This window comes from Prionailurus bengalensis, chromosome C1 (genome assembly GCF_016509475.1).
Source record: "Prionailurus bengalensis isolate Pbe53 chromosome C1, Fcat_Pben_1.1_paternal_pri, whole genome shotgun sequence".
NCBI lineage: Eukaryota > Metazoa > Chordata > Mammalia > Carnivora > Felidae > Prionailurus > Prionailurus bengalensis.
In genome coordinates, this window is record NC_057345.1 from 184272176 (window position 1) to 184288516 (window position 16341).

General features: G+C 40.7%; 1 protein-coding gene across 10 annotated transcripts in view; it reads right to left on the reverse strand.

The window, feature by feature from the left end:
* ANKRD44 (ankyrin repeat domain 44) overlaps window positions 1-16341 on the reverse strand; it is a 327574-nt gene that overhangs the window by 32621 nt on the left and 278612 nt on the right. For all 10 annotated transcript variants that reach the window (XM_043577389.1, XM_043577386.1, XM_043577384.1 and 7 more), the window contains exon 17: window positions 9598-9669. In XM_043577389.1, the coding sequence (XP_043433324.1) occupies window positions 9598-9669 (72 nt within the window). The remainder of the gene's footprint in view (window positions 1-9597; window positions 9670-16341) is intronic.

Below are 16341 nucleotides of genomic sequence, written 5' to 3' on the forward strand. Positions count from 1 at the left end.
TTTCATGTACCAGCACCAAGTTCAGACCTATTATGAGGTCCTATGCCATGTTAGGTTAAGAAGCTTCACATTACTAAAACACAAAATTAAAAGACTGAGGGATAATTTTCATTAAGTCTACAAGGTAAAAAATTGTATATGCACACACAAGGCTGAGGACATTGGAAATAAAAGAGAGAAGAGGGATAAGGATAGGAAGGGGAAAGACGGGGGACAAGGAAGTAAAGAAGGAGATACAGGAATAATCTGCCTCCAGGGGTTTTCAGCAGCCAGAGTCCCCTCTTATGTCAGCAGCACTTTTTGTTTTCCCACTGCAGCAATTGCTCAAGGCACAATGAATTTGAAAAAAGGCTTAGCACAGACAAAAGATCAATATCTCTAATACATAAAAAGCTCTTACAAACCATGAAAAAAATTTTTTTTGCATTTATTTATTTTTGAGAGACAGAGATGAGCAGAGGAGGGGCAGAGATAGAATGAGACAGAATCCGAAGCAGGCTCCAGGCTGTGAGCTGTCAACACAGAGCCTGACGTGGGGCTCGAACCCACAAACTGGGAGATCATGACCTGAGCCGACGTCGCATGCTCAACCAACTGAGCCACCCAGGCGTCGCTCTTACAAACCATTTTAAAACCTTGGAAAATGTACAAAGGGCATGAAAAGACAGCTCCCAGAAAAAGAAATATGAAAGGCCAGTGAATATATGGAGAAAATATATAATTTTTTTAAGGTATTATTTTTCAACTACCAGCTTGACAATGATTAAGTTTGGTCATGTCCAGGGGCACCTGGGTGGCTCAGTCGGTTAAGCATCAGACTCTTGATTTTGGCTCAGGTTATAATCTCACAAACCGTGAGATCAAGCCCCATGCTAGCTCTGTGCTGACAGTGCGGCGGCTTGGAATTCGCTCTCTCCCTCTCTCTCTCTGCTCCTCCCTTGCTTTCTCTCTCTCTCTCTCTCAAAACAAATAAACTCAAAAAAAAAAAAAAAGCTTGGTTATGTCCAGTATTTGTTAAGACCTGGTGAAAAAAGCAATCCATGCTCTGTTGCTGGGAGTATATATAGCATGACATTTGAGGAGACTTGACAAAATCTATCAAAAACTTTTTTAAAAACTGTAAGCTGCAGATAGCACATATAACATGACCTCATTCATATAAAAAGCAAACATATCCAAATATACACATATCTATGTCTATGTATATTTCTATATTCATAGAAAATCTTAGAAAAATACAAAAGTAACTGTTAATGGGGCGCCTGGGTGGCGCAGTTGGTTAAGCGTCCGACTTCAGCCAGGTCAAGATCTCACGGTCCGTGAGTTCGAGCCCCGCGTCAGGCTCTGGGCTGATGGCTCAGAGCCTGGAGCCTGTTTCCGATTCTGTGTCTCCCTCTCTCTCTGCCCCTCCCCCGTTCATGCTCTGTCTCTCTCTGTCCCCAAAATAAATAAACGTTGAAAAAAAAATTAAAAAAAAAAAAAGTAACTGTTAATGCTGGCTACCTCTAGAAAAGGGAGGTAAAGCTAGGAGCATATGGATTTATGTCATCTTACCTTTTTAAAAGTCACTTGAGTTGTTTTCCTAAGTATATGTTCATAACAACAATACCAAAAACTCAACATAAAAGGACCCACAGAATTTAAGAGTACTTAATTTTTAAGTTTTAATACTGTTTCTTTATATTACTTTTGTGAATGATTGTGGCTATTATATGTTATGTATTAAACATATCTTACCTATAATATGCAGTATAATAATTCATATGCTAATGAATTTCAAATTTACATCCATTTCTAACTTCTTTTACTTCCAAACTTGTGTTTTTTTAAGTTTATGTATGCATTTTTGTGAGAGAGAGAGAGAGAGAGAGAGAGAGAGAGCATGAGTAGGAGAAAAGTAGAGAGGGAGAAAGAGAGAATCCCAAGCAGGCTCTGCACGATGGACACAGAGCCCCACGCGGGGTTTGAACTTATGAACCGTGAGATCATGACCTGAGCCTAAATCAAGATCAGAGGCCAAATGAGCCACTCAGGCACCCCTCACTTCTAAACTTATATATTCAACTGCCTATTGATCTTTCCACTTGAATATATGCCTCTCATGCTCCTCTATTGCAGCAAATGGCAACTCTATACTTCTAATTGCTCAGGCCCAAAACTTTGGGGTCATCTTTGTCTTCCCTCTTAAGACCAGGGTTGTAGCCCTATACAAGGGCCCTGGGACGCTGGTGCAAGTGTGTGTTGAAGGATAGCCTCTTCCTCCTGATCCCAGCTTTGCCATGCCCGGGAACGGGGATGCGTCTGCTGAGAGGAAGGGACACCTTTTGCTCAACACACAGAGTTGTCCTCAGGTTCTCAGGCACCTGGCAGGAAAACATCTATCCCCAACCCCCTACACCTCTGTTCTAATTCACAAACAGGTGTCATGTGGCAACCCTCAATCCACGATCATCTCTAAAATTATACCCAGAATTAACCCAGTTCTCACCGTAGGGCCATTCTCTTTGGCCAGGATTATGGCAAACACTTTCTTTCCATCTTTGCCCCACTGCAATCTATTCTTGACATGGTCTCCGGATGAAATCTCTTAAAACCCAAGTTGGACATATCACTCCTTGATGAAAACTAGTCAATGGCTTCTTCCCTCCTTGATAATAAAATCCAAAACTTTCCATGACCATTCAGGCCCCTTAGGATTAGTCCACCTTCTTCTTCTTCTTCTTTTTTTTTTTATGTAACAACCAGTCTTTTTTGTTTTTAAATATTTACTTTTGAGAGAGAGAGCACATGTGCATGTGAACGCACACAGGTGGGGCAGGGGCAGAGACAGAGAGGGAAACATAGAATCCGAAGCAGGCTCCAGGCTCTGAGCTGTCAGCACAGAGCCCGATGTGGGGCTCAAACCCACTAATGGTGAGATCATGAGCTGAAGCTGAAGTCTGACACTTAATCGACTGAGCTACCCCAGGCACCCCAGGATTAGGGCTCCTTCTACCCTGATCATCAGCATGCCTCCTCACTCACCCTGTTCAACCACACTAACCCCACCTCCTACCCCATGGTTAAATACATGCATTTCCTCCTCTGGGCTATTGCATTTGTACTCTTAAATTTTTTTTAAATTCATGTATTTATTATTTTTTAAGTTTATTTATTTATTTTGAGAGAGAGAGAGAGAGAGCACGTCCATAAATGGGGGACAGGTAGAGAGAGGGAGAGAGAGGATCCCATGCAGGCTTTGGGCTGACAGTAGCGGGGCCTGATGCAGGGCTTGAACCCACAAAATGTGAGATCATGACTTGAGCTGAAACCGAGAGTCAGACGCTCAACCCACTGAGAGACCCAGGTGCCCCTGTACTTTTTTTTTTTTAAGTTTTTTTTTTCCTCTAGTAATCTCTTCACACAACGTGGGGCTTGAACTCACGACCCGGAGATCAAGAGTTGCATGCTCCTCTGACTGAGCCAGCCAGGCACCCCTGCATCTGTACTTTCTATTTCCTCTATCTGGAAAGCTCTTCCTCCAGAGGGCCACATGGTTCTCCTGGTACTTCTCCTTCAAATATCACCTTACCTGGATGCTTTCCAGAGCCAAAACACAGCCCTCCACCCTCCACCTCAGCATACTACCGGACATTCTCCATCCCACTTATCCTGCTTTATTTTATCTGTATAGCACTTATTACCATTTGATGTCTGTTACTTATCCATTGGTTTATTACCTGTGATTGAAGGCACTTCATGCGTATTGCTCACTGCTGTATCCTAAATCATGCCTAGTGCATAGTACACACTCCACAATTATTTGATGAATAAATGAATTAATTTAATGGATGTTATTTTCATTTATTGGTATTAGTGGTAGGAATATATTTTTAAAATAGCAGCTATTTGCCTATGCAAACATTCTTTTTATTGATGAAAAAACAAAACAAGCAATGTAAATTAATTCATCCAAGGTCACTTAGCTATTAAGTGACAAAGCTAGAATTTGAAACCCAGAGCTGTGACCACTAAAATCTATGCTGTTCAGCAATGTCTTATAATTTTTCCCAGTAATTCCACTGAATTGGCTTTTAAACAAAATACTTTTGTCTCTACATGTAACGGCACAAAGAGGTGAAGAACAAATATTGGATCAGAAACCTTGACCCCTTCTCTAGAAGGCTTAACACAGAGGTAAAGTGACTTGCACAGAACTATGAGGCAAGAAGGCACACCCTGGGGCTAACTTCTAGACTGTTGTTCTTTTACTACACACACTGCCTTTCTTGAGACAGGGAAATAATTTCCTATATGTCCATGTTTGTAATCTGTGCTTGCTGTGCAAACCATAACTGCATAGGATTGTAAGCCGTTTAGTCTAATCTAAATTGTGAAGCAATAGCTAACTTCTACTGAGCCCTTGCTGTGTGTCAGGCCGTGCCGGACATGTAGCACCTCATTTAATTGTCAAAACAACTGCCGATTTGGATACTACTGTTATCCCCATTTTACTGACAGGGGCACAGAAGGGCAGAAGGTAACAATCCAGCCTTTCCATGGTCACTCAGCCTTACATGGGAGAGCTGAGATTCAAAGACAGGCCAATTGGACCCCAGAGCCTGAGCTGTGGGCTTTTCATGAGCTCCTATGGAAAGGGTGCAACAAGGCCAAAAGGTGTATGTTTTTTTACTTCTTTATTATAGGAAGTTTGAAACTTAGACAAAGAGAGGATAGTTTATAAATTCTTATATACCCACAACCCAGTTTCAACTCAGCCATTATCGACTCAGGCCACGGGTGATTTTAAGCCAACTTGGGAAGACCTATCCTGTAAAATCTGTGGTACTAGCAACATCTACATCAGGGTATAAATCAGTCTATCTCATTTTACTCTAGACTTACCTGTGACTTATTTGAAAACAAATTTTGCATAACACTTCTCATTTTAAACTGTAATAGTAGCAACTGATTCAGCTTATGTGGAGATCCTGACTTCACACCAAAGGGAAATGAATCCCTGTAGATAACAGCAGGGCCTAGATGTCATTTGCAAATGCTGGTCCCTTCAGTGCCAGTTATTATTATGACAAAGACAGTAAACATTTTAATTTCCATCAACATGACTTAGCCTAGGAAATAGAATCGGCAACTTACAAATTGTAGGCGTATCTGCAAAACATGATGGCTAATGTATTTCGATTTAATAAAGAGAAGACATAGGGGAAAGAGAAAAGTAGTAGGAAGGAAGCCAGTGTGAAGGAATCGATGCTGTTCAGTACAGTAGAGTCACCCTGCAAGGCGCTTGGGTTAGGTGCTAAACTTATCCCCACGCTTTCTTCTTTAATCCTCACAACAAAAAATAAATCCATCAGTCTGTGTTAAATTTAGAGGCTTAATATTTTTAAAAAAAGATGAAGTGGCCCTGTTGGTAATTAGGAAAGCTTCAGAATCCCAATCCATACTTTGTTCTGTATCAGGCATTTCAAATTCTCTTACGGAATGGTTGAAAGGCCAGATTTACCTATAAAATTCCTTTCATTTCTTCACCTAGTCTAGCTAGCAGCTTTTGAATTTTAGCATGCAAAAACATTACCCCACAGAACTGAAGACATAAAACTATGTATACTAAACTTAAACGGCAATTTAAAAGGAGTAATAAAGTGACTTTGATTATACAAGAACTTTCACTTACTTCCACACTCTAGAGTTTAACCCGAGAAACAAACTACCATGTAACATGGAATTCTGTTTTATGGTTAAATGCATGATTATGTCTTTGGGCAGGTATATGGTTCTTGGAGTACACACACACAAAAGTATATAATAAAGCTTTAAACTCTTTTAAGGAGGCTCAAGTAGGCAGGAAAGGAAACCTTTCTCATGTCAGCAGTACATGATGAAAATTGCCCTCTTTCTTTCTATTTCCATCCTAATCCAGGTATTTAGTAGGCAGTTTCACCAATAATTTCTGAATTAACTAAATGAGGAAGGAATCACATAAAAGAACAAATATGTCGGTTCAAAAAGCATGTAATATTTTGGCTTTCAATAGATAACTCAGTTAAAGTCTTCACTAGAGGTAGCAATCAAACATTTTAAATTTGTTTGATGAAATGTCTTTATTAAAAAATACATTAGGTAACTTTAAATATGTCTTAAACATGATTAATTTCTTTGAACTTTTCAGACAGGAACTGAGGGCAATGAGGAGAAAGAATCTGGCATCTCAACAGAATCCACGAAACAATGGGTCCATCTGGAAATCTTGACAGCTGGAGGCTTTCATTTGCATAGCCTTGTTTCTTGATTTAATTTTTTCAAGTGGATGAAATGTTTATGAAATTCACTGGGTTGATAACCCTGGAGACTTGAGTCATTCAGCCAGGAAATAGTAACTCAAGGCAGGTCAGGTTTCTTGTGACAGTCAAGGTTTGGGGGCATCTGCTGTGATTTCATTGCTAGAATGCATCCCCAGAAGAAATAATGTGCCTTGGGTTTTTATCAAGTTAATTGCCACCGAGGCCCCTGGAGAGGGTGATGGGCATACTTATAGGGTTCTTGAAGCACATAATAATTTTTAAAAAGGTGTTAGCAGGCAAGAATAACAGAGTTTCAGAATTAATCCACTGCTATCACCCTGGTCAAAGACATCATCACCATCATTACGTCCTGGTTGTCTAGCTTCTGTTTTTCTTCCCTTACAATGTATACCCCACACAGAAGCTGAAATAATCCTTTTCAAACAAAAATCGTATCATATCATCTGTCTCTTCAAATCCCTCCAAATGGTTTTCTAACTTGCTCAGAGTAACAGTTGAAGTTCTTACCAGGGAGTACAAGGCCCTCCCCTGACTCCTCACCTCCTCCACGACATGTCGGACACCATCGCCTACGCCACTCCCTTTCTACTCTGCTCCAGCCATGTCGCCTCCCTGCTGTTCTGGGACTATGCTGAGCATGCTCTTACCTCAAGGACTCTGCACTTCTGCCCAGAACACTCTTCTGTCACATGATACCAACATGGGTAGCTCTTAAGGTCTCTTGTCCAAATGTGAGATTCTATGCTATGCAAAGTAGAGCCTCGCCTGTCGCCTCAGTGTTGTCTCACTGATCCCATTGGTAGCACTTCACACCATGTGTCATGTTAAATATTTACTTGCCTATTTCTCTCCTAGACTAGAAACTCTACAGAGGCTGGGCTTTGTTTATTGCAACCTCCCCAGCTCCCAGAACAGGTGCTTAGCATACACACAGTAAGTGTATGTCAAATGAAATAATGATATGTTAGCATTAGTGAGGATGAAGCTTAGCTGAAAGCACATATGTGCCAGGCACTGTTCTAACCACTGTAACGCATTAACACACGTCATCCCCACAATGGCCTTACAACAGAGGTACTGCTATTGTCTGCTTATTTATTTTATTCTTTATTATTTTAATGTTTATTTTTGAGAGAGAGAGAGAGAGAGCAGGAGAGAGGCAGAGAGAGAGGGCAACACAGAATCTGAAACAGGCTCCAGGCTCCGAGCTGTCAGCACAGAGCCCGACACGGGGCTCGAACTCACGGACCATGAGATCATGACCTGAGCCAAAGTCGGACGCTTAACTGAATGAGCCAGTCAGGCGCCCCTGTTATTGTCGCATATTATGGGTGAGGAAATTGAGACACAGGAAGTTCAGTTCTTGGCCAAGATCATACAACAAACAATTAAATAAATCTACAAATTAGAAAGGGTGTGGGGGTCCTTAACTTACTCCTTTGAATTTACAGGTGGGAAAACCATGACCAGGAGAATTGCTAAAGGGAAGACTGGTGGCTGGGACCTCCTCTCTGAGTGTACTTCCGAGGCCCCTCCAAGTACAGAGCTGCCAGATGCCCCGTTCTCTCCAGGGATAACACAGCACCCTGACTTTACAGGACCCAGAAACTCACAGACCTTAGCAGAGCAACTGGCACACTGTAAGCACTCAACAATAATTCTTTGGGGGGAGAAAAAGAGAATGACAGCTGGCAGAATTTGGGAGAGCTAAGAAAGTCTCTTCTCAAATTACCGGCAGGTGTGGCAATGCAACCAGCCCCACTTACAAAGGGCATGAGAATTCTATCTGAGATAACCTCAGATAGTCCTCTCTAGGGTCAGCTAATTCTGCTGTGAACCCTCAGCTTTGGGGTAACTTCTCCAGGTGCACCAGGTGGTTGGGCAGAGATTCTAGGGAGCAGCCTTTAGGGCAACGTATACTAAGAGCCACATGGCATAAAGTTTTATACATACAAATACCCCACTGTCCATCTAACTTTTCTGCTCTAAGTCCACCTCCAGAACAAAGATTGATGCATATTTTAGCCTGATTTCAGGACTCAAAACGTGTGTGTGTGTGTGTGTGTGCAGTGGATGTATTGGTGGGTGTGGCAGAGGGTGGTGAGTGGGATCAATAGATGTGCTGGTGGATACGTGGGGAGATTAGCAAGGAAGCAGGGGCTCCGTGCAGCGTGATCAGTTCATCCCAATCCTTATGGGATGGTCTCATCCCCTCACCTTGCCTGATTACTTATGCATGCCCATCAACAAAGCCACTCCCCTTTGCTCTCCAAAACCTCCCTCTCAATTTTTCATCAGAATGATATCGAGAAAGTGCTTGTACATGGATGGTACTAAGTGAATGTCATAACAGTTAAACTCAGAGACCCAACTCCTTCCCAAACTTCTCAGCATTCAGCCTCCAGGTGCCTCCAACCATCATCATTGTGGCCATGGACTGAGGGCTCACAATGTGGTGACACCTTCTGTAGCTGAGCCTCTATTGCTGGGTGTGGCTGCCGGTTGGAGAGAGGCTCCTAAGGAATAGCTGTTGATTACCAACTGCTGGCAGGACCATGGTAGGGTGGTGGGTGAGTTTCCTGGCTCGGTCATCCCTATGGAGAATCTGGGGATCCTCACTCTGGGCTGCTGCATTTCCCTTCAATTGTTGGGATGTGGAGAGGAAGGTTTATGGGTGACAGAATAACTCTTCCTCCCTGCTCACAGATCTTAGCCAGTACAAGAATCAGAGCTCCTACCTCCTCTGAGACCCTGACTTCAAGCCCAGGCAGAAAGAGCAGAGCTGCAACAATGCACGTGCTTACCTTGCTCTCATGTTTGTGTTTAAATATCTCACACGTTTTTAATTGGGGTATTTGGTTTATTTTTTGGTAGGCTGTATACTCATGCATTGTCGGCTATAATCAAATCTTTAAGCCACAATGTTTTCAAATTTCCTCAATGTTTTAAAATTTAACTACTAGATAGCAATAATTTTAAAGATTTAAAAAATGTATAACAATCATTTATTAAGTATACTGTGGTAGAGGCTTTATGAATATTATCTCTTTTCCTTTGCCTTCATTTTACAGATGGGGAAACTGAGGCCCAGTAATGTGTCTGAAGTCACATGTGAGTGAAGCTGGGACTGGAATTTGAGGCAGTCTTTCTCTCTGCAGCCTGTGCCTTTATCCATGTACTGTTTTCATTATTTGTTATTATTGTGTTATTATGCTCTCATTTTAAGAGAAGCCTAGTTCTAGAACACTTAGGTTCTTTTTGTAACAGTGGAAGCCACTCACAGCATCTCACTTACAGCTAAGTGGAGCGGACTCTTGGTAGCACCGGAATCTGATTCTTCAAAACCATTGTTGGTTCTTTCCAAAAGCTGTGGAGACAAAAGAAAACAATAGTACATGAGTGAACTTTGCAGGAGGAATCCTCCTTTATGGATACCAACGTTGACATAAATGCAAAAGAGGTTTCAGAAATGTAAAAAAATCACACAACTTAGCAATATAAGAAACCTGGTGCAGCATATCTGAAACAAATAAGAAATCAGATGTAGCATATCTAACACAGACACTCTAAATATTTCAACTTCTAGATCATCTTAGCATTTGCTAATGAAAAAAGGCTTTCATACTTGAAAGATGCTCAGCCTCATGAATCCAGGAAAATAATTCATGTTTAATCCTCTTTTCACCCAGCAGATGGTAACAATGAAAAATTATAATAGCCGGTGTTCAACTATCAAACACACATTTACCGGAGATAAGTGTTAGAAAACACGTATAAAGTTCCCGTTCTCATGAAGCTTACATTCTAGAGAGGGAAAACATAGACAAACAAATAAATATAGAAATAAATATCTGGTAATGACATATGCTATAATGAAAATAAAATAGGGTGATGTGATACGGAATGACTGGGAAGTTACTTGACAGCTGATGATCAGGGAAGTCCTCTCTAAGGAGGTGACAATTAAAGTAAGGCCTGAATAATAAGGAGAATTAAACCAAGTAAAGGTGTGGCAGGAGAGTATTCTGAAGGAGGAAGTCATGGAGGAGGGAATGTAAATGTGTCAAGGGGAGACGGACATGGTGAGTTGAAGGAACAGAAAGGATAGTGTGACCAGGGAATCAGGAAAAAGACATTCTCAGGGATTCATGGTGGGAACAAATTGTTAAAACCTTTCTGGGCAATTTGTGTATACTTTTAACCCAAGGAATTAATTCCCAATAAATAATTAGACAAGTGCATAATGTTGCATTTATAAAGAAAATTATTCAACAAATATTTGATGAATGATTACCAATGTGCCTAGACACTGAAGATTCAAAAATAAAATTAATAATGTATTAAAATATTCACTTCCCCAGGGCAGGGGGTAGGGTGGATAACAATAGAAAAAAGTTACGCAGTTAATTAGAAAATGGTATGTGCTATGGAGATAAATCAAACAGAGAGGGAGGGTTCAGAGAGCTGGAGGGGAGATCAGTTTGCAACTTAAATAGGGTGATCAGGGAATGTGGTACTGGCTGAGCAAAGTCTTAAGGGTGATGAGACAGCCTTGTGGATATCTAGGGGAGAAGAGTTCCACTCAGAGGGACCAGCAACTGCCAAGTCCCTCAGGGTTAAGTGTGCTTAAGAATATCCAGGATGCTGGAGCAGAGTGACCAAGGGTGAAAATGACAGGAAAGGAAATCAGAGAGATAGTGGCAGTGGGGGTGGGAGTGTCATCAAGAACCTTCCGGGTTGTTGTAAGAATTCTGACTTTTCATTCTGAGATGGAATTTCACTGGAATGTTTTGAGCAGAGTGATGACATGTTCTAACTTTTAGACTCTAGGGAGGGCACAGAGAGAGAGTGGGACAATAGTTCAAGAGAGAAATAACAGTGGCTTAAACTAGTGGAGAGCAGTGGTGATGGAGAGAAATAGTTGGATTGTGGATATTTTTGGAGGTAGAATCAACAGGATTTCCTGATGGGATGACTGAATGGGAATGTAAAAGAAAAAGAGAAGTTAAAGATGACCCCCAGGATTTTGTCCTATTAAAATGGAAGGATGGCAGTTCCATGAACTAAGATGGAAAAGACATTGGTGGAATATATGTAGTGGGAAAGAACAGAAGTTTGGTTTCATAACAGAAATGTTATGTTTGAGATGTTCTTAAAGCATGCAAAAGTTCATGCTAACAAAGCAGCTGTTGGGTACATGGGTGTGGAGTTCAGGTATTTAAAGACATTAGACTGGATGAGATGAGAAAGACAGTAAACAGAGATGACAGATAAGGAGAGAGTTGGAGAGATGGGGGGGAGCCAGCAGGGTGACAGACTGAGCAGATGAACTAGAAGGAACACGAGGAAGTGTGAGGTCTGGAAACTGAGTGAAGAAAAAGTTTCAACAAGAGAGTGAGTAACCATGCCAGAAGTCCTGATAGGTCAAATAAAATGAGTTGTGAGAATTGACCACTGGGTTTGGCAACACAAGGCTATTAGTGACTCTGTGAAGAACAGTTTAGCAAAACACTGTTTATATGAAAAAACTAGAAAAACAGATAGCAATAGAGATGGGTTAAATAAATTGAAGTGTTACAGGGACTTCTGGGGAAAATGGCAGAATAGGAAATTTCAAAGCTCACCTCATTCCATGAATACAACTAGAGAATATGCACATCAATGTAAAAAACCCAGAAAACGACCCTAAGATTGGCAGAACAGACTCTCCCCAGCTAAAGGTAGACAAGAGGCCACGTCAAAGAGGGTAGGAAGGGCAGAGATGTGGTTGGGAGCTAAATAGACCCATGCGACTTTCTAAGGAGGGACACCTAGGGCACAGAGAGGGGAGGGAAACAGACCCTCAGACCAAGCACCCCAGGCATGGGGAACTCACACAGGTTAGTCAAATTCCCATAACATTTGGCTTTGAAAATTGGAGGGGCTTAATTTTGTGAGTTCTTACAATCAGTAGGGCTTAATACCTGGAACTTTATTATTGTTTTTAATGTTTTTTTTATTTTGAGAGAGAGAGCGAGCATGTGCATGTGAGCAGGGAGGGGGCAGAGAGAGAGAGAATCCCAAGCAGGCTCTGTGTTGTCAGCACACAGACTGAAGTGGGGCTTGATCTCACAAATTGCGAGATCATGACCTGAGTCAAAATCAGGAGTCAGATGCTCAAACGACCAAGCCACCCCAGTGCCCTCCGATGCCTGGAACTTTAAAAATCAGTGTGCTAAGTTCTGGGAAAGCCAGAAGAGTGATAGAAACTGCGTCTCTGCCCTTAAAGAGACAGTACAAGAAACAGCCCAGCAGAGATACAGCATAGAAACAGCAGTTTGAAAAATGCCTGGGGTATATAGGAAGAAGATCAAAGTGTGCACTGGAGGGGCAGGGAGTCTTAGGAGACTTTTCCAAGAACAAAAGAGTTGGCAGGTACCGTTTTCCCTTCCCTGTCCCCTAGTTTAGACACATTGACCAACACTGCACCAACAGTTTCCACCTAACTTTCTAACAGTGCCCCTGCCCCCGCATTCTTCTGTGGACTTGCCCCCTTGAATACATCCTTGGCCAGAGTCCATCCAAAGTGGAGCCACAAACCTGTCAGTGTGCAAGGATTCCTGATAGGAGGAAGCACCACCCCAAAGTGACTCCTGTCCTGGAGAAAGGGGAGGATAACCACCCACACCAGTCTGACTATGGCTCCAGCAATGGGACAGGAGCAGATAACGGGTTTGGCTGCCCTACTCACCAACAAAAGGTAGCTTCTCAGGGCACGAAAAAGAGAAAGTACCCTGCAGTTTGGTGCTATTGTATCTCTGACAAATGCCTGTTCTGACTCAACTCAAGCCCAAGGCAGCCCCAGACTGACCCACTAACAACACAAAGACCAAACCCTGACCCAAACAGGCAAATAGAGCCATTGGAGATGACTGGACAGAAGGCAAAAGTGGCGCAACCACAACAGTTGGGTGCGTATAACATACCCAGGAGATACCCCAAGGCACTAGGTTCTGGTGAACAGGGGACATTGCACTGCAGGGCACTATAGGACCTGTTCTTCATAAGACCACTACTTTCAAGAGCAGAAGATGTAGCTGACTTTTTTTTAACACATAGAAACATACACAGAGAGCTAGACAAAATGAGGAGATAGAAGAGTATGTCCTAAAGGAAGGAACAGGACCAAATCAGAGCAAGAGAGCTAAATGAAATGGAGATAAGTAATATGCCTGATAGAGACTTTAAAATAATAGTTATAAAAATTCTCACTGGACTTGAGAAAAGAGTGGAGGACCTCAGTAAGGCCCTCAACAAAGAGAAATAAAACATAAAAAAAGAATGAATAACTTAATAACTGAAATAAAAAATACATTAGATGAAATAAAAACTAGACAAGAGGAACCAGAAGAATGAATCAGTGACCTGGAGGACAGAGTGATGGTAAGCAATCAAGATGAATAGGAGAGAGAAAAAATAATAAAAAATGAAAACAGACTTAGGGAATTCAGTGACACCATGAATGAAGCATAACAGCATTTACATCACATGGATCCCAGAAGAAAAGACAGGAAAGGGGGAAGAAAATTTATCTGGGGGGAAGAAAATTTATCTGAAGAAAGAGTAGCTGAAAACTTCCCTATTCTGGGGGAAGAAACAAAAATCTAGATGCAGGAGGCACAGGGATTCCCCCAACAAAATATACCCAAGAAGGCCCATGGCAAAACACATAAAACCGTAAAGGGGCACCTGGGTAGCTCAGTCAGTTAAGCGTCTGATTTCATCAGGTTATGATTTCACAGTTTGTGAGTTCGAGCCCCATGTTGGGCTCTGTTCTGACAGCTCAGAGCCTGAAGCTTGCTTCTGATTCTGTGTCTTTCTCTCTCTCTGCCCTTCCCCTTCTCTCACTCTGTCTCTCTGTCTCTCAAAAATAAAAAAAAAACATTAAAAACTTAAAAAAAAACAGTAAAAAGCAGTGACAAAGAGAGAATTTTAAAAGCAACAAGAGAAACGAAAACAGTTACATAAAAGGGAAGTCCCATTAGGCTATCACCAGATTTTTCAGTCGAAACTTTGTAGGCCAGAGGGAATGGCATGATATATTCAAAGTGCTGAAAAAAACCTACAACCAAGAATCTGTCCAGCAAGGCTATCATTCAGAATAGAAGGACAAATAAAGAATTTCCCAGACAAACAAAATTTAAAGAAATTCATCACCACTAAACTGGCCCTGCAAGAAATGTTAAAGGGGACTTTTTCAATGGAAAGGAAAGACCATAAATAGAAGTAAGAAAAGTAGGAAAGCACAAAAGCAGTAAAATTAGCTATATTTATAAAAATAAGTCCAGGGATTCACAAAATAAAAGGATGTAAAGTATGATGCCATATACCTAAAACATGGGGTTGGGAAGAGGAATAAAGAATGCGTCCAAACTTAAGCAACCATCAACCTAATATAGAATGCTATATGCAGAAGGTTTTATATATAAAAACCACAAATCAAAAACCAGTAATAGATACGCAAAAAAATAAAGAGAAAGGGATCCGAGTATGTCACTAAAGAAATCCAGTAAACCGTGAGAGAAAAAAGCAAGAGAATAAAGGCACAGAGAAGAATTACAAAAACAACCATAAAACAAGTAACAAAATGGCAATAAATGCATACCTATCAATAACCACTTTGAATGTAGATGGACTAAATGCTCCAATCAAACAACACAGGGTGACATAGTGGATAAAGAAGCAAGACCCACCTATATGCTGCTTAAAATACTCATTTCAGATCTAAAGACAGATGTAGATTGAAAGTGAAGGGATAGAAAGCCATTTATCATGCAAATGGAAGTGAAAAGAAAACCAGGGTAGCAATACTTATATCAAACAAAATAGACTTTAAAACAAAGACTGTAACAAAAGACAAAGAAAGAAACTACATAATCAATCATACAGGGAATGATCCAACAGGAAGATATAACAACTATAAATAATTATGCACCCAACATGGAAGAACCCAAATACATAAAGCAGCTAATAACAAACATAAAGGAAGCAATAGATAGTAACACAATAACAGTAGGGGACTTTAACACCCCACTTACATTACTGGATAGAATATCCAACAGAAAATCAACAAGGAAACAGCGGCTTTGACACATTGGAGCAGATGGATCTAACAGACATATTCAGAACATCCCATCCTAAAACAAAAGGATATATATTCTTTTCAAGTGCATATAGAACATTCTCCAGAACAGATCACATATTAGGCCACAAAACAAGTCTCAACAAATTAAAAAAGATTGAAGTCACATTATGCATCTTTTCTGACCACAAAGTTATGAAATGAGAAAACAACCATAAGAAAAAATTTCTGGAAAGAACACAAATACATGGAAGTTAAATAACATGCTACTAAACAATGAATGGGTCAACCATGAAATCAAAGAGGAAATTAAAAAATACATGGAGGCAAACAAAAATGAAAATGGTCCAAAACCTTTGGGATGCAGCAAAAGCTGTCCTAAGAGGGAAGGTTACAGCAATACAGGTCTACTTCAAGATGCAAGAAAAATCTCAAATAAACAACCTAACTTTACACCTAAAGGAGTAAGGAAAAGAAGAATAAACTAAGCCCAAAACCAGTAGAAAGAAGGAAATTATAAATATTAGAGCAGAAATAAATGAAATAGAAACAAAACAAAACAAAACAAAAACACTATAGAACAGATTAATGAAACCTGGAGCTGGTTCTTTGAAAAGGTCAACAAAAAAACCTTTAACAAGAACCGCCCCCCCAAAAAAAAAGGTAGAGAGAGAGAGAGAGAATCAGAAATGAAGGAGTAGAAATAATAACTGACATCACAGATACAATGAATTCCAAGAGAATATTATGAAAAATTATATGCTAACAAACTAGACAACCTAGAAAAAATGGATAAATTTCTAGAAACATATAACCTTCTAAAAACTGAATCAGGAAGAAATAGAAATTTTGAACAGACCAATTATCAGCAATGAAAATGAAGTGGTAATCAAAAAACTCCCAACAAACAAAAGTCCA